The sequence below is a fragment of the Larus michahellis genome, chromosome 4, assembly GCF_964199755.1.
Source record: "Larus michahellis chromosome 4, bLarMic1.1, whole genome shotgun sequence".
Taxonomy (NCBI): Eukaryota; Metazoa; Chordata; class Aves; order Charadriiformes; family Laridae; genus Larus; species Larus michahellis.
The window spans coordinates 21,345,634-21,363,842 of record NC_133899.1 but is presented as its reverse complement, the minus strand read 5'-3'; the positions used below and the strand labels follow the sequence as shown (position 1 = coordinate 21,363,842).

The window sequence follows — 18,209 nt, the reverse complement described above, 5'->3', positions numbered from 1 at the left end:
CAGATAAGCAGGTTTGGATAAGCAAGGACACACTCTTGCGTAACAAACCGCCAAATTCGGGAGTAGTTAAAACGCCTCTTTATTAATATACAAACCTAGCAACATTTAAGCCAACCAAAACGTTAAATGAAATGAAGCACGGTATAAATACAGCATACGTAACAACATGGCCTCAGTGGAGAGCAGCAAACTCATCCCGACTTGTGCGCTTGGGGACAACCGCCCACATGCTCCACCACGGGGTCCAGCAATCGGAGCAGCTTTGTCCCTCCTAAAACCCTTGGGGATCCAAAAGCGGCGGAGGCGAGAGCACCACTCCGCTCAGAAGCAGGCCACCCACCGTGAGGTTTTGCAGTTTGACACATCTACAACCCCGGAGCCCAAAGGGATTAATTAGAAAGCATCGCCCCTGCGCTGCTCGAGATGCTGGGGCGAGACCCTGCCAGGGGAGAGAGAGGGAGATGGCCGGAGTGGACGGGGAAGCACCCACTGAAGTCGCTCCTTGCTCTGTCCCACCTCAGCTACCTCCACCCCACGACATTCACAAGCATAAGGCACTAGAAAAAAAAAGAAATAGTTTTCACAGGTTCACACTTCAGTTGTTCTTAAAATTTCCGCATTAGCACACTTCCGACATCCCCCCAGTCCTTTAAAATCTGGTCTCGGGAGACTGATAAAAGCACGAAGGGGTTTTGGAGAAGTAACTTGGTACACCTGATAACCAGAAGCGATGGTGGAGAAGGGACGTACTGGCGCAGTTCACAAGATGGCAGTCTCTGCTCAGACCTGCTCTGGGTACCTGTCCAAGCAGCGGGGAGTCTTCTCCCACCGAGCCCAGGTCTCCTCTAAAACCAGCGACGGCGGGAGCACAGGTAGGACTGAGCGGAAAGTGGCAGAGAGAAAGCACGTTGTCTCAGGAGCGGTGGCAAGGGGTTGATCTGGGCCAGAAAGGGCTTTCCCCAATCCTTCCCGAGGATGCAGGAGACGCTACCGTGGGCCAGCTGCCTGGAAACAACCGCACTCACGGCGCAGACACGCTCCTTTCCCCCAGGCACGGCTTGGGTCGCTCCTCCGGCAGAAGAACCTACCAAGCAGGGACGTGCCCTGCCACAAGCCTGACCACGAGGCGCAGGAGAACCCGGTAGTCAGGACTGCAGGGACGTTAGCCTGCCTCTGGTTCTACTGGAAGAAGGGTGTAAGTGAAACCTGTCCCACTACGGGACAAGCGTTTGTAGCGTGGAAGAAACCTCAGGGGCGCCGCGGTGAACGGCGACGACGCAGGACTTTTCTCCGCACACACAAAATGGATCACGCCCTCGCTGGGACAGCGCTGACAACTCCGAGGTACCCGCTCTGCTTGTAACGGGCGTCAAGTGTCCGCGCGGGAAGATCGGCTGCTACCGGCATTGACAAATCAATAAATATTCATGTGAACACTTGTCTCCGGTGCCTCTTTCATTATAATTTACCACTCCAGGGAGACACCTTATTCCAAACAGGCAATATCTCCAAACAAAGTAAACCAGCGCAGCGTGCCATACCTGCAAAGCAGCGCTTTGTTTTGTGCCATAACACAGCCGCCAGCCTGACACGGGGAAATCCAGGAGAGCTTGGAGACAAACGGGCGATGAGAAGTCTCCGAGCCATCTCCACAAACGTTACGGGCAGCAGCAGATCCCCTCTGCTCCCGCTTCTCCCGCCTCCTGCCGGCAAACGGCAGCTGGTAGAGCAGGGAAGCGCTCAAGCGGGGAATTTTGTTTTCTTTAATGCAACGGGACGCTCACAGAGTACTCTACACCAGCCCAGGCTTCTTTAAAGAAAGAAGAAAAGCCGTTACAGCAGGAGCAATATAGCGAATAAATCCATTTCGGGGGGGGGGTAAGAAAAGGGAAGGTGGCAGCGCAGACAGCGGGACAGACACAAGAGCTCCCAAGCTCGTTTCATTTCGCTCAACAAAATTTCCAGCCTGAGTCAGCAGCAACAGCAGCTTCCCCCATCCCCAGGGCTCGCTCAAAAATATCTGCTGACGTTTGTGTCCACCTTGCGCGCTCAGCACCCAGCTTTCCAGGAAGAAAAATCAAATGGCAGGCACACCATCAGTGCCCAAATACCTCACCTAAAGCTTTAAGGCATTTTACAAATATTTAAAGTGTTTGGTTTTTTTTTCGTCCCTCAAGCGCAAAGTCTGCTCTTGCCGAGGGCTAGCGGCAGGCTACAACCGTAACGTTTAAGGGAAGTTTAAAGTGCAGAGAAAATTTCCAAATGCTTTTAGGAGGCTGCTTGAAGTCATCTGATGACATGAACCCACTCCTTCCCCAAGTCCTCTTCCCCTGACTGAATGCTTTTTTTTTTTTTGCTTTCTTTACAAATAAAAATCCAAACAATCAGCTAAGGAAAAGGTAGATTAAAACAGAAAAGCATCATGAAATGGACGGAAACTAACCCGACCAAGCATTATAATAAAATCGTTTGGGAAGACAAATCTGAAGGTTGCGAAGGTTTTGCTGGACGTTAGCAGCGGATAAGTGTTCTGTTTGAAATAAGAGCAACTTCTGCCGTTGCAAGCATCTTCCCCCCCCCCCGCCCCCGCCAAACATCGAAACTACCGTGTTTTTATAGATTTCTTCCCAAAATGTAACCATTTTGGCTAGACTGTGGCGGAAGGACAAGGTTAGTGATGCCTTTAGTTAGGCAACACCTGGAAGAACGTGCCAGGAACAAGCGTTTGGAGCAACGTGGGGCTCACCACCTCCTCCCTTATTCCCCGCCTCCTCCCTGCGGCACCGTTTCCTTCACCCCAACGAGACATGAGAGATGGAAAGGCGTGTCGGAAAACGAGTGTCACCACCGCTCTCACCTCCTCGATAACGCTGTCCCGATTCCGCCCAGAGCCACTGCTGTCACTCGGCTCTAAGGTACAGAGGAAGGTGCTGCTGGAGCTAGGAATCAGGGCCAATCACCTCTCCAAGGCTGAGTTCACGCAATTAAGTAATGGGCAAAGGACAAAACTGCAATCACGCCTCTCCTTCCACCTCAGCCACCCTGCCAGCCCCTTGCCAGTTTTTATTTTGCCATCCTTGCTCTCCGATGGGCAAAAGGAACTAACATGCTCCGTCGCCTGAGGAAGGAGATCAGGGAAGCGTTAAGGACAGTGAGAAAATCCTGGTGCAGAAAGAGGGAGTGTTAAACGATGGATTATACAGCGGCCACAAATCCCCTGGGAGTTCAGATGTCACTATCTGCACCATCTAAAAGCCGAAAAGCTTAAATCAATGCAAAGAGACAGACCTAGAGCCAACCTGGCTCCGAGGATGAAGCACCGGGTAGAACAAAGAGAAGAATCTCGCGCCGGAGAGGTCCTACAGCAGCACAGGCTGGATGTGGAGGTGCTGCAGGAACAGCAACATGATCGGTGGCAGCCTGAATGCAAGAGTAGAAAGGAGGAAATCCAGGCTTTCACCGAGACTTGGAGATGCAGTGAAGTTTCACAGAGCCTCCCTTCTTTGCCACAAAATAATAAGAAGAAACTGTCCAACAAGGCACATCAAATCCCGACACTGGAGTCAGACGAAGAAAACAAGTGAGAGAAAACAAGAAACAAGTAAGCCTGGCAAAGACAGATGCGAAAATCACTGCAACACATCCTCCTGAAACAGAAAACATCACTCCTAATAGCTTTAATTGTATCCTCAGATTGTTAAATATGAACAATAAAGTCCTTCTTCTCTAATACCATTTTTATTCAAGCCTTTCAGCACTTGTTCAAGGATAAAACACAAGAACTTCAGAAAGGATGCAACAAGGGTAACCCACCGTAACACCTCTGGAACAAAACCATGTAATGGAAGAGGCTGCCCAGCAAGTGCCACCTCCCACACAGGTCCCCACACTACTCCGCGGACGACCCTGGGGCAAGCCAGCCCTTCCCAGCGTACAGGAACGCTGTACGTGGAGACGGATTCGCCACCCCCATGTCAGCAAATCCACTGAGACGCTGATTTCTGGGGGAAGAAAACAGAATCCCATGAGTGCCAAGCGCACGCCACCCACAGCCGCGTATCTTCCCACAGGCCACGCTTTCCTTAACACTTGTCACTGATGGATAATAAGTTTATCCTAAAATGGGTTATGCTCAACCTATTTTAGCCAAAGAGATAAATGATCTTCTCACACCGAGCTCCAGTTAGCTTTCCTTCGAGTAGTTCTCTCACAAAGTTGCCTGTAAGAGCAAAACCTACGGGACTGTTCCCATTCTGGAAAGCAAGGCTCGGAGAATCGGTAACGCCCCCGCGCGAGGTGCAGGAGCGAGAAGGAGGCCGTGACCCCACTTCGCTGCAGAGGAGGGGGATGCTATTTCAGTATTTCCCACCCAAGGTTCACAGTCTCTACCGCGCCGCAAGAGAACAAACCACCTTTCTCAGCAGAATGCATTTTAAGGCAGTTTTAAGGATGAGAATCCTTAAAAAAAAGTCCGCAGCTTCCAAGATCCGATTTCTAATTTTCTAATTTGAAGGTGTACTAAAGGTGGCAACTGATTTTGTTGTTCTTTTTTTAGGCACTCTACTTTCAGTCATCAGATAAAGGGATTAGAGTCTTACATCACCGTTTAATACCTCTGGAAGAAAACAGGACACTGGAAGGACCTTCCTCAGTCTCAGTATCTACCACTATTTTAAAACACACGGTATTCAAGTTGGTGAAGGCGAACTATTCTTCAACATTCTAAGGTTAAAAATAGCTGCCAGAAATTAAATCGACTAAGTTTGAACAGCAGCAGAAGACTACAGGTTCGGATCTAAAACAAGAATCAGAATTCATGGCAGGGAAAGCCAGAGTAGGAGTTAATGAGCTGCAAGACTGACAATTATCAAGCCACCTATCTCTAAGTCTCAACCAGCAAACATAACATCACAGAACGCGTTGCTATGTCTATCGACGTGATGGGAAATTATTTTCACTCTCTGTTTTTGGTACTGAAAAGTCAATAGACCTAGACATAACTAAGCAGACATAATGACAAGAGTGGCTCATAAAACACAGTTTTACTGTCAGAACTGCTGTGGGAAGAGACACTCGTACCAAAAGTTGTCTGCAGAACTAACAGGCTCCTACAAATTAGGGAAAAGAAAAAATGATCAGGCGGAGGAATATAATCTGGCTGCAACTTAAATGCTACTTCAGGAACGAGTGGTTTGTCAAGGACAGCATGCAGCTAACTTTCTAGGGTGGTCTTAACTAGTTCTAACTCTGCAGAGAACAAACTGAATGGTTTGAGATAAAAACCTCTCTTCAGAAATTGTGTTAAGTACTTTAGCTCACCTCAGCTGTGGACTTTGTTTTCTCCTGAAGTACCTTGCATCACCAGTGACAACAAACAGTCAATAAACCCTAATCAGAAGGGCTGCTCTAAGACACATCCCAAGTACCACATACAAAACTCTTTGGTTGAACGTCTGTCTCCCTGGACAAGGAAGGCACAGCAACACCCCATAAAACCAACAGAGGGACCAAGGTCCTCCTTGGCACGCACATCCAGCATGGGAATAGTGGGATCGCAGCATCCCTCTACACGGGAAAGACACGCAAGAAGTGATTGGATTTTAAACTGCTATTAGATGCCTTATGAACCTTTCATTTAAGCAATTAATCCTCATACACCAGGCTAAGTTTTAATTCGGAGAGCAATAAGAGAGGAACTTGGAATAAATTACAATCTCCGCCTTCAACAGCCACGGAGGGTACTCTCAGCTGTGAGATCCCAAAAAGCTGTCCCTACTATGGCCACTGCATTTCAGAGACTGGGGAATTTCTGCATGTCAATTTGAAAGAAAGATTGAAATCCTTGAAGAGGTGACACACTGCAACGGAATTCACCGTTCAGAAAGAAGAGCATGCTCAAAGAAGTGACATCAACGTGCAACCTACTACACCGCACGCTCAAATCCTTACTTCTCTTACACCCTTTCCTGACTCTCTTAGGTTTCGCAGCTTCTATATCTTGCTCTGACAACCTGTTTTAAGGTGTAAAGGTTTTGGACTTTCACCTTTGCTGCCTCAGGGCCATCCGACTCCTTTTGCGTGCTGAGAACACATGGATCATGAACTGGCAGACCACAGACTCGACTGAAGGTGTGACCTGAAGCAACTAAAATAGCAGAAAGCAAACTTCAGACAAGACCCAGGCAAGGTTATGAGCTCATATTTACACTACTGATGCTCGCCATTTAACTGGAAAAGAAAGTGCCCAAAAAAGTGTTCTAGATCACAGAGAAAGTGTTCATCGTGGCTGACAGGCATCAGTGCAAGGTTGTGCCTGAACTCCAGAAAGATGCTGGAGCAGAAAGACCATAACGAGTATGCAGGTGGCAGAGGCATGGAAAACGTTTCACAGATGTTTTCCAAGTAAATAAAAGAGAATCTTTGCTTTTGATTGTGCTCACAATGGGAAGAAGAAAAAGAAGATAAAAATGCGTGCAATTCAGCATCCCCCCCCTTCTTTACCATTTACCACCACTGTCCGGATAGGTGTATTTTGCCACATGAAGAAGGGGCGAATCCCAGCTGCACTGTTTGAAGTGTTTGCGTGAGGAGCACGATGGCAAAGAGATTTGCTGAAGGAAAGCAAATTACAATCCCGTTGCCACAATCCCTACACTCTCTCTAGCCAGTTCCTTCAGCTGAGGTACTACCAAGAGAGCGAAGTAAGAAGTGCAACAGATTTGAGGAGGAAAACACAAGACAACTTCTCAAGTCTGGCAGGACCTGTGAGATGCGCTCTCTCTCTCCGCCAGAAGAAAACCCAGTGTTTCTTGCAATACCGCCAGCACCACAGGTGAGACAAATGCTGGGTCTTTTCCTCTAATTTCAAAATAACCACAGGCAGCTAAAAACACAAGATGTTGTCCCCTCCTGCTGCTCGAGTTCCCCAAACCACCACAAGTTTTACATGAACCTTGCCAGACCACCTTCACCAAGTCACATGAACAAAGGAAAGTGAAAGAAAATCCCCAAAGAGACTGTACACTGTGCAGCTGAAACAGCAGCAGCATTTCAACGCTGCTATTAACATTAAACATTAACACCTGTCCTTGTTAGAAACCAGTATTTTTGCTGATAAAAAACCCCACCAAATCCCATTCCTTTACAGAAGTGAAACACACATGTTCATCTTCAATTACATTTATAGAAGGCCTTTTAGTTTCAGTGACCCCACGCAAAAAATCCAATCCCAACAACACCAAACTTACCAGCGCTACTGTCATCTCAATGATCTGACGATTAAATCTACTTGACTCATGTTAGGGAGAAAAATAGTGGGCAAACAGGGGCAGTGACAGGCTGGACTATATCAAAACCCGTCTCTCGGTGCTGCTCACACAAGGCTATGTCTCGTGCCGGTGAGGTAGCTGATGGCTCTATTGCTGCGGGCATTGGCGCATCAATCCCTCTACAATGTGGTATGAAAAGAGCGGGGTGAAGTCACAGCCTTCGTCTGAACCACAGGCAGCAAATCCCTGCTGTCCCACGCCTTACGCTGGAGAGGAAGGGTGTAAGTCCTCAGGGCTTCACCCAAACCCTTCCCCTCGCCATGGTGGGGTTCGCTCCTACGCAGGCTTCCCACCGACTTCTGGATGCACGCTCAGCACCGCGCTTCATCCACTGGGGCACGGGGGAGCCTGGCAAGCAAAGGGGTTGAAGGAGGGAGACAGACAGGATGGGGGAACGCTTGAAAATTAAAGTTTTAAAATATACAAAATGTAACACACTGGAAAAAGTTTAAAAGTTGCAAGACAAGAAAAGGAAAGAAAGAAATATACGGGGTGAGAAGAAAGGATTGGAAGATGGTGGGAGAAGACTCCAGCTTGGGAAAAGGAGCGGGTGAGGCCTAGTCAGCGCTACTCCCTCTGGTAGCCACTCAGTTCCACCTCATCCTTGCGGCGACGGTGCGTGAAGAGGGAGCTGAAGGGGTAGAGCTTGGCTTTGGCCTGGAAGCGCTGCCCAGCAATGCCGATCTCGTACTCGCCCTGGTTGATGAAGTCAGTCGTCACCACCAGCTCTTCCCCTGTCTTCTCGTCGAAGTGGTGCACAAAGCCGAGGCAGACGTGACGCTCCAGGCTGTAGCTGTAGGCACTGCTGGTGGTCTTGCCCACGTAGCGGCCGTTGCGGAAAATGGGCTCCCCCCACCAGGGCCAGAGGTCCGTATCTGTGTCATGGTCCTCCAGAATGAACATGGTAAAGCGCTTGTACACACCGTTCTGCTTCTGTTCCAACAGCGCTTCCTGGCCAACAAACTGCATTCCCTGGGGAGAAAAAGAAAGTATCAGCTGACGAAGGGAACGTGAACTGCAGCAGCTGCTGAGTTTCAGCAGACAAGCTTACCGACACAAGGTGAATTTGAGCTTGCAACTCATGCCCAAGACAGGCTCCTTCTATAGGCAAGAAGCCCAGCTCAGACAGAAGCTTTCCTGTCATGTTTCTTGTCTCAGACATCAAAAGACAGAAAAATATTTGTGAAGCGGGCTTTTAAAAAATCCATTCTAATTTTCACTGTAATGAAAACACGTCATCATTCTACTTTTTGTCATTTTTCTGGTTCAGGAAGTCTATCATGTTTTATAAACCAGAGGGAAACTGTAACAGCATACAAAATTTGTGTTCCTAATCACTACATCCCCTTCTCTAAATTATTTCATACAAGCATTTGTTTTGGCTCCTGCAAAGATGCAAGAAAAAAGGCAACAAGCAAGTGACAGAGATGGATGGCACCTGCCACCACAACAAGCAGAATTAACTCTTATGCACTTTTATGCTTTAATAAAAATAGAGGACTGCCCTGTTTTAGTAAAAACAGAGAACACCTGTTCTTGGCACCTATCCTCATATTTAACTTCATTAAATGCCACCTGGTGCACAGGCTGGCTTTTGCTTCATCAGACTGGGAAAACAGCTGGGAGAAACGTGAACGTTTCGGAACTGCAATCCAAACTGCACACAGTTCCGTCAAAAACCCAATATATCTACCCACTTGGATGGCAAAGTGGCAGCCCTTGGATGCCACTTGGATGCAGTCCTTTCCCTTCAGTACTGCTCTCCCACCCACCCCTGCTGCAACAGCAGACCCCACTACAGGAGGTGATTTCGGTTTTCCACTGTACCTTTTCCAGCTTGACCTGGAACTCGCGTCCACACTCCATAGGAGTGGTAAAGGCATCCAGATCTTGCCCCCAGAAGGCAAAGAACTTCTCGATGCGCAGGCTGCGGAGCGCGTAATAACCGGCGTTCCGAATCCCGTACTTCTGTCCCATGTTCATCACCTCGTTGTACACGTGAAGGGCGTACTGCAAAGGAAGGGGGCAACACAAAGCTGCCGACAAGCACCAGGGGAGAGCAACAGCACCTGACCCACCACCAGGGACGTTCCTGGGCCCTGCCTCCGGAGCACAAGAGGTCTGCCCGACTAGAATGAGATACAAAGCAGGGAAACTCCCCCTGGTGCCTGCAGGCAGCTTTTACATGGTACAGACCAGACACAGCATTGCCCTGAGTCAACTCGGAAAGTGCTTCTGATTATGCATGCAAGCAACCGCTTTAATTAGCTAAGGCTCCAGTGTACTCTTACCTCTATGGGGATATAAAGCATGAATCCAGGTTCCCCTGTGTGAGTGATGCTCATCACACGGATGCCATTAGCGTAGCCCACACTCATCTCCTGCAGAATCAGAGGGGGTGAAATCATCCAAACTGGAACACAGCACAGAGATCCGGAGGGAGCGCAACGCATACCGCAAACCACCCTGGCCAGCCCTCTCCCCTTCCTCGCTGCAGTTCACCACCGGCACATACTTGTGAGGAGCTTAAATTTAAAAATTCAAATAGTGATACCACATTATCCAGCCTTCTTGATCGCTTCGTGATGCTTGGCAGTAAGCCTTGGAACTAGGTCAGGAAAGGTTTGTGTTCTAGATACAAACCAGAGGTTGAATGGCAGCTATCTGCTCAGCCTTTTAACATGACAGGAGACAATGACTCCTGAGACACCGATCCCAGCCCCCCTCTGACTGACAGCTTCACAACCGGTTGTATGAAATATGCCAAGATATCAAATGGCACCGAGCCTACAGCAAGTGGAATATTGAAAAGAAATCTGTATATTTGCCTATATATTTAGCAGGCAGAGGCCCAAGAGAAGTAGTTAACAGAGCGAGCCTAGTTGGGTACATTACCAACCTAGCTCAGTAACTGCTCAGTAAATCTTTATGTACATCTAACTTCCCTCCAACTACCCAAAACATCATCCTTCCCCTGCTTCCACACACGCTTCAAAAAACCTAGCAGGGCGAGGAGGAAGGAAGTACGGTCACTCACCTTGCAAAAGAGAGAGGGAAAGTGTTCTGGAGTTATCGGGGCGTAAGACAACTCTGACAAGACATCCACAGCACGAGGGCCGATCAGATTGAGAGCTGAAGAGGGGAAGAGAACAATATTAGGATGAGACTGGAGAGGTCTTGCCTGGTGTTTAACTTGCATATGCCCCAATTTCTGAAGTCTTAGTGTTTATTGAACTAACAGGTACATTTACATTTAAGAATGGAGAAAAGAGTCTTTAAACTCTCTCTCCTGACAGTCCACAGGCAAGGAAAGCTGTCTGCCAGCTCATGGCTTGCTAAAACGAAGTCTCTGAATTGCTGGTTTCATCCAACTGTTTGGAAAGGAGACCCAGCCACCGCTCTAGACATCTTAAACAACTGGCATGCAGCACAAGACACTATTTGGGATTCCAGGCTGAATAAGGAGCTCTGCTTTCAGTGATTTCTTACCCGTGTACTTCCAGGTCACGTCTTCCATGGTCAGGTTGCTGTCATCGGGCAAGCGGTTCTTCAGCCAGGCCCAGCAATGGACTTGTTGGTCAGTAGGGGAAATCATGAAGAAGCTGGAACAGACAAATTGAACCCAAGAAACAATGAACGGAGAGCCAGAAGATGATTCGGTTCATTCTTTGTCCACGAACTACTGGAGCCATTCAGCAGCTTCCAAGCTAACGGGAGACCAAAACAAGCTGGTTTGGGAAAACCACAGCTAAACTCTCTGGATCAATGCCATCGCCATCTGTCAGGACAAGAAACCCCAGTCTTCAGGCATTAGCAGTAGGCTGGTGACAAGGAGTGACTGGAAGCGGAACACGGGCAGTTCTACAGAAAGTTCACAGATATCTCATAAGTCACAATCATTCTGCAGAAGGTATGTGCAGCCCTTCACCACCAGTGATTCTGTCTGCTCCGACAGTCAGAAGAGCGCTCGCTTCACACAGCCATTTCTTGTTTCAGCAAAAGGCTTTTCACACACAATGGTGGTTATTATTAACAGTTTCCAAAAACAGAACTCCACTTGACATGTGAAAATGAGCTACTTGTCGTCTAAGTCTCTTTCATCCAAAGCGTGAGTTGAAGTACATTATTGACAGAGATAACATCTGCAGAAACGACTAGGCAAGGAGGAAAGCTACTGGTTTCACACAGAGAAGGACAATACTTTCCAGCAATACAGGAACGCAGACAGAAGAGGAAGAGAAAGAAAAGCTGTTTCTAACTGAAAGAGCAGCAAAGAATGCTTTCACACCAGTACAATGAAAGCACACATAGAAAACAGTCCAGAGAAATAAAACCAACATTCAGCTGACACATGCCCATGAAGAAGTTTTTAAAAATGAGAAAGTTTATTTATTAAAAGCAAAAGAGAGACCAAACTGTTGAGTCTGAAGACGAGATCCTGTGATCATGTCAGCTTGCACCAGAGAGCACAAAAAAGAATGATGAGGGACTGCAGAGCTGAGAATTAGAGCACCCACACTGCACTGAACGCTGAAATAATCACAAACTAGTATTTTCAGCATGCAATACCAGTGAGGAGATTGGTCAGGAGCCAATGAGGAACCATTTGGTTTGTACTTTAAATGATTACCTAAATTAATAAACTCTAATGACTGCTAAAAACAATTTGTATTTCAATTGAGAAATTTAACATCTGAAGGCCTAACATTTTGTGTTCATCTGCAGTCCCAGAAAAAGGCGTATTTTCCCCAACATTCATGAATTCAGGAGCTCCCTTTTGTTTGGGTTACTGATTTAGGAATATAAGCGGAGAACCACAACTTTTCTTTTTAGTTTACAGTGGTTGAAAAAAGTTTATGATCTTCATTAAGAGGTTCTGAAAGGCTGTGACACCCGAAGGGTGATGGATAAAGACGCTGTCTGCACACCTACCTGCGTTTGCTCAGCCGTGCTATGCTGCAGTCATTCTCATAACCTCCTTTCTCATTAAGCATGCCCGTATGCACAACGTGCCCAACTGGCACATCCAGGTCATTTGAGAAGAGATACTGCAGACTCTCCAGGGCCTGGTCTCCTGTGGACTACGGGAATGGAAAGGGAGAGAACGTCAGACAAGCTATCTGAGCAACACAAATCCACTGGGGCAGCTGAAGATCCCGTCAACGTCCTGGCCCAAATTCCTTCAATTCGTAGTGATGGTGACACTGATGTCTCAAGCGTAACAGGATACAATGGTGACATAGTGCCGGAGGTCAAATTCTATTTACAGACTAAGCTGGTATTTCTCTAAACTGGGCCTTCCATAGAAAAAAAGCAATCTATGCTAGATATCGTGGTACAACCTGAATTTGGTCACACAGCTTGACTTCCTCTATCTCCACTCAGACAGAATTTTGCAAAAGCAGTCAATAAGAAACTAAAGGCCACCTTTACCAGGCTGATGCTTTGTCACTTCCCAGCTACTTACGCTTATTTCAAACTTGGTAAAAGACGACATGTCGATGACACAAACTGCTTCCTTACAGCACTTGACTTCGGAACCCACGATATCAAACCAGTCGGGTTTGTAAAAGGTCTTGCTCTGATCCAAATCCAGCAGATCTAATGTAAAGAAGAATCAAAAGGACAAATCATAAACATAAAAATTCATGAACTAAGATCTTACACAGACCAATAGGGATGCAGTAGGCAGAGGAAAATACGATCTCACCTTTCCCAGGTGGGACAAAATACTTGACTCTCTCAAATCCATGCTTCTCCATCCACCTCGCTCCCTGGGCATCCAGACGGTCGTACAGTGGTGAAGTTCGCAGCTGTCTGCCGGTCTGGAAATCCCAGCGGGGAACTTTCAGATCACACATGAGGGCTGCAACAGCCACAAAGATGCGCCATTAGGCAAAGTGATTACCTAAAATTTTCTTCCAGATCATCAATAAACACACTTACTAATACCTGAACGATTAATGAAATTCCCTCAAAACAGTTCTGACCTTCCTTTTCTGTTTTTGAAAATCAACAAATCTATTTTGATCCGTTTATAGCTATTCAAAAGCAGCGTAACAATATTTGCACAGAACGGCTATATTTATAGATACGTATGGTCTCATGACAATACCGTCAAGATAACAAACACCTCTCTATTTTTCAGGAAGTCATGTTGACTAGCATTAATTACGTATGATTCTTCCCTGACAGTGCACTGTATCAGCCACTTATCATTTTGACAATAGTAATGCTGGGGTAGGCAGCCCACAGCTATGAGGATCATCCAATTTACCTTTTAAATATTGTCAGTTCAGCCTTTTCTAATTATTGCAGCTTTTCCAAATGGCTCCTACACCTTTTCAGCCAATACAGAATATTCTTACTTAGAAAACAAGTTACCCTAATAAGTGTTTAGCACCCTCCCTGGTTACCAGCGGGGAGTAATAACTCAAAGGATGCTTGAATATTTCTTTATAAATGTGAAGTTTCTACGTAGGTCATAAACGCTTAAAACTGAAGATGAGCTGAATATTTCTTACTGAACACTTTGATCGGTTTTGCCTCAGAGCTAATGATTTAATGATTTTAATTGGCATTATCTGGTATTGGTACTCCTGAAAGAGTGGGTAGAGGGAAAATAGATTAGAATGGGAACCTAACACCGCAGAAACTGAATACAGTACTTATCTTGTAGAAACTAAGAGTGATTCTGTAGCTATCAGAATTGAGATTTGTATTGAAAAGCAACTGCTGGATACTGCCAAGAGCATAGTGATTTTGCTGGGAGGAAGTCAAAGCATAAGGTTTTTATTTCCTGGATACAGCAGGGCTAAGAGGTTTACCCAACTCTTCTGCTTTCAGCCAAACACATGTTTTCAGTTTAGACTTGGTATTCAAGTAATCGTTCCTGTTTTGCAACTTGTACACTTCACACTTTTATTTGAAACTTGAAAAGAAGTCGTCCTCATTATCTCAGGACAGATAATCAAACAATAGCAGGAAATGAAGTATGGCTTTAGACAGGAACTATGACATCTCAAGTCTATTCTGCAAGGTATTTATTGCAAATTCTGACAGGAGAAAGCAGAATATGTCTAGGAAGACTTCCTGAATGATGCAAGTATAACTGGATCACATACTCCTAAGATGGAATTGATGGTATTTCCACACTGTAACGATGTGCAAAGAGTAACAACATTTGAGACAGCGTAATATTCCCAGTTAAGACCTTGGCATTGTTTTATTAGGCTGGCGTCCTACAAACATATGCACAAATTTCCCCATACCAGAGGCGTAGCACAGAAATAGGAGAGAGCACGGTACCAACAGCATTTCTTTAAGAAAAGTTCAGAAGAAAAAAAACCAAACCCATTCTTTCCTTTCTCCTGGCAGGAGCCTGTATTGCCACAAAGGAGGCCAGGAGGGAGGAAAATGGTTCTCAGAGTGATGAGAGAGGAGCCACAGTGCAGCAAAGAGGAAAATGTGGGACATCCTGGCCAGCACTGAACGCAGAGATCTCACTTACGCATTACTTCCATCACACGGTGACGGAGGAAAGTGCGACTGCTCTGAAGGGTACCAAAACGTTTCAAATCCAGAGGCCAGACATTTTCTGAGGGATACCCATTTACCATCCACTCTGCCAGGTACCTGATGGAATGAGGAAAGAAAGATTTGAGATATCAGCCAACGTCTTAAGGGAAAGAGCCTAGCTTTGAAGTCAGAAGCAAGGCAATTTGGAGAGGAGAACTTCTTGCAGCAGGGAGAGAGAAGACAACTAACACGGTGTTCTAAAGAATCTGGAAGGTTTCTCTTTATAAAACCCATCCACCGGATTTCCAAATCATTAATTTCCCACTAGGATGAAACATACAGGGCAGCAGGAAGTTAAGGGCACATAAACAAAGCCAGAGCTTGGAGAGGTAGCCTGGCTGACACTGCGTCAAGTCCTTGGGCTACGCTAGAGGAGGAGGAGCCGAGTATGTTTAGGTTGGAGTTAGGAGGCTGACTGCGTTGTCATCGTTCAGTACCTGGTGTCGGCTCAGCCACAAACCATCAGTGACAGCATTCATTTCAGCACGAGGTGCCAGCCAAGTTATGTTTAGCTACACTTCTAGCAGTGAAGGAGGAAGGCATGCTCCAGAGCTAAAGGACAAAGGCAGCTCAGACCAAAGCAGAGCAGAAGGATCTGTTCACAGTCAGTAAACAGAAAAACGAAGGGGTTTGAGACTGATCATTACCAGTTACATTAGCAAGCTAAGCTGCTTATCTTGAGGCTGTAGCAACAAATGGACAAACAGTGCTTTCACCTTCAGAAATTATTTTGATTCTTAGAGAACCTCTCTGCAAGGATTCTCTCTATCTTACATGACAAAGGAAAAAAAAATCATGAGTTGCTTCCCTGGTGAGTTAATTAGACAACGGACAGCAACTAGTGGAGACAAATGCAGACACTAACACCTGCCATGAAAAATGAGCAGCTTGTTAAGAAGACTGTATGGCAGAAGGGATGCTGGGTTGCCAAAACCAAACGGCAATCAGAGGGAGTGACGATCATTCTGCAAGCAGCTTAGCTGCTGGGATCGCACTTATATGCCTGTCAAAGTATTTGCATTAACACAGGAACTGGATTTTACTGGGAAACGATTCCATCCCAAGCTCACTGGGATGAGTCAGTGAGCAGTCTTTACCAGTACTGGCAGCACTGGCATCACATACGCAGTGCTTCGTCTGCATCAGATTCTCTCTGCTTTCAGAGAAATTCCCTGCTGTGTCAACTTGAACGATCTAAGGACTTCAATCACATAATGAATTAAAGGGGATCATGGAGTACACAAGACAAGGGAATATATGCTTTGCTAAGCTTTTATCTCTTCCTGGTAGATATAAAAATCAGACCAGTTAACTCAAAGGAAGCTTACTTGATTCCCAGCAGGCTGCTGATCACTGAGATGTGATGCCTGAGGAGAGGTGTGCAGGACAGGAGGAGAGCCCAACACAGATTTGGAATACATACAGGAGAACATACTCAGAGCACAGCAACTGCTCCTCTCCTTCACTCAAGTTGGGAAGGGAAGAGGAGTCTTTGTCAGAGCAGAGGTGATAAATACTGTCCAGAACATATTCTACACAGAAGAATCACCTGAGCACTGTCTCTTTCCTTGGTTAAAACCTTACTTACACACGTAACACTGATAAACCACTTACTTGCCTGCTCCCCCACCATATGAGATACCAGCTGAGTTCATGCCAGCCAGAACAAAGTAGCCCCGCACGGTGGGTGACTCTCCCATGATGCACCGCATATCTGGCGTGAAGGACTCCGGGCAATTCACCAACTGCATGATCTGCAGAGCCTCCAAATCCGGCATCCTGCGCAGAAGGGCACTGAGAAGCGGCTCTAGGACCCAAGACAAAGGGAACAAAAAAAGAAAGACAAAAAGTCACAGCCTTCAGTCTCGACGGGTTTCAGCTACTTTGCCTTCAAACTGGACAGCACGACAGAAGCATGCTGTTATCTGAAAAGATGCAAGCTGTTTCCGCGTTTCGATACAGTCGCAGGATAAACCGGTTTACCTGCTGGAATCAAACTACTCGAAATGGATCACACAGCATACCATAAAAGCAGCCATACTGATCCAGACCGAGAGCCCAGTGCTGTGTTTTCAACAGTGCAAGAGCGTGTTCAGTTTTGTTAGGGAAAACAACAGGAACAGACATCAGATACTTGGTGAGGAATAAGAACAGGCAAATCTACATGATGCTTGTCCCATGCAATCTGCCAGCCTCCACTTAGCAGATTTCCTAAAAAAATCTGATATGTTTTCCTGATTTAGTAACCCCTAAATCAATCTCTCTTCTAAGTACTTGACCAGTCTTCCCGAAACTCATGAAAACATCCTACAGACGCTGACAAAGAATTCCACATACTTAGTATTTGTTGCATGAGGAATCAGCTCCTTTCGTTTTGAAATTCACCCTCAATTAACTTTTTTTGATGCCTCCCAGTTGGCATAATAGAAGAGGCAGTGAACAGGAGATCCCCACCTATCCTTGTCCATCTCATTCAAGATTTCATAGACCTCTGTTTATTTCCCTTCGGTCACCTCTTTTTCCCAGCCCACTCAGACATTCCTTGCTTGGAAACTGTTCCAAGCTTTGATCAGCCTCTTGCTGCTCCTTTACCAGGCCTTCTCCAGTCACACGATACCCTCTGGAGCCAGGCAGCCTAGAACAACACCTACTATCTGGCAAACCGAGGATTTAGTGTCGCGTAATAATTGTATTTTCTGCTCCTTTCCTAATAATTCCTAACTTGTCTTTTGCTTTGACTGCTACTGAGCTGATGTCTTCACAGAACTAATACAACCCCAAGGTCAGTTCAAAGCCCACCATTTTGTATGGTGAAAATAAGATCATCCCCCCACACCCCCCTGCACTTGCGTCACTTCACATTTATCCTCATTGAATTTCCTTGCTACTTCATTGCCCAGTCACGCTGGAAAGGTCCTTCGGCAATTCTTCACAGTCCAACATTTGAGAGCGTTAATAAAGGGATAAGCTATCTATTTTGTTTTCCTTGTCCAGAAGTTACCTCTGCATTGCACTCCAGATAAAAACCCTCAAGATTCAGCACTAATAACACTCCTCAGCTTTACATGCAAGCAGTGAAATAATCAGATTTCACATTACCTGAGAAGTTACCAACAGAAACAGTCTTTCTGACCTGCTCCTTTCCTTCCCCCTCTCATGCATTTGAATTCCAGAGTGACAGCCTGTAATTACAGACTTTTTTTTCTTATTGATAAAAAGAGGGATCAGTGTTAGATTTGTTCTCGTATCCAGCCCAACATTTAAGCAACTGTACAGGCTATTTTAAAATCAAAAGGCGTTCCA

General features: G+C 46.2%; 1 protein-coding gene across 3 annotated transcripts in view; it reads right to left on the bottom strand.

Moving 5' to 3' along the window:
- Positions 1–62: 62 nt before the first annotated feature.
- The window catches only part of PDPR (pyruvate dehydrogenase phosphatase regulatory subunit), a 28,062-nt gene continuing 9,915 nt past the window's right edge, over positions 63–18,209 (bottom strand). For 2 of the 3 annotated variants that reach the window (XM_074583277.1, XM_074583278.1), the window contains exons 9-18: positions 16,521–16,713; positions 14,839–14,963; positions 13,039–13,194; positions 12,796–12,929; positions 12,261–12,409; positions 10,818–10,930; positions 10,366–10,460; positions 9,620–9,709; positions 9,156–9,338; positions 3,649–8,300 (exon numbers count right to left, since the gene is read on the bottom strand). In XM_074583277.1, coding sequence (XP_074439378.1) covers positions 7,896–8,300; positions 9,156–9,338; positions 9,620–9,709; positions 10,366–10,460; positions 10,818–10,930; positions 12,261–12,409; positions 12,796–12,929; positions 13,039–13,194; positions 14,839–14,963; positions 16,521–16,713 — 1,643 coding nt within the window. In that variant the 3' untranslated portion in view covers positions 3,649–7,895. Of the gene's footprint in view, positions 1,811–3,648; positions 8,301–9,155; positions 9,339–9,619; positions 9,710–10,365; positions 10,461–10,817; positions 10,931–12,260; positions 12,410–12,795; positions 12,930–13,038; positions 13,195–14,838; positions 14,964–16,520; positions 16,714–18,209 lie in introns of those variants that run through there. The other variant, XR_012586554.1, reaches the window with a different exon arrangement.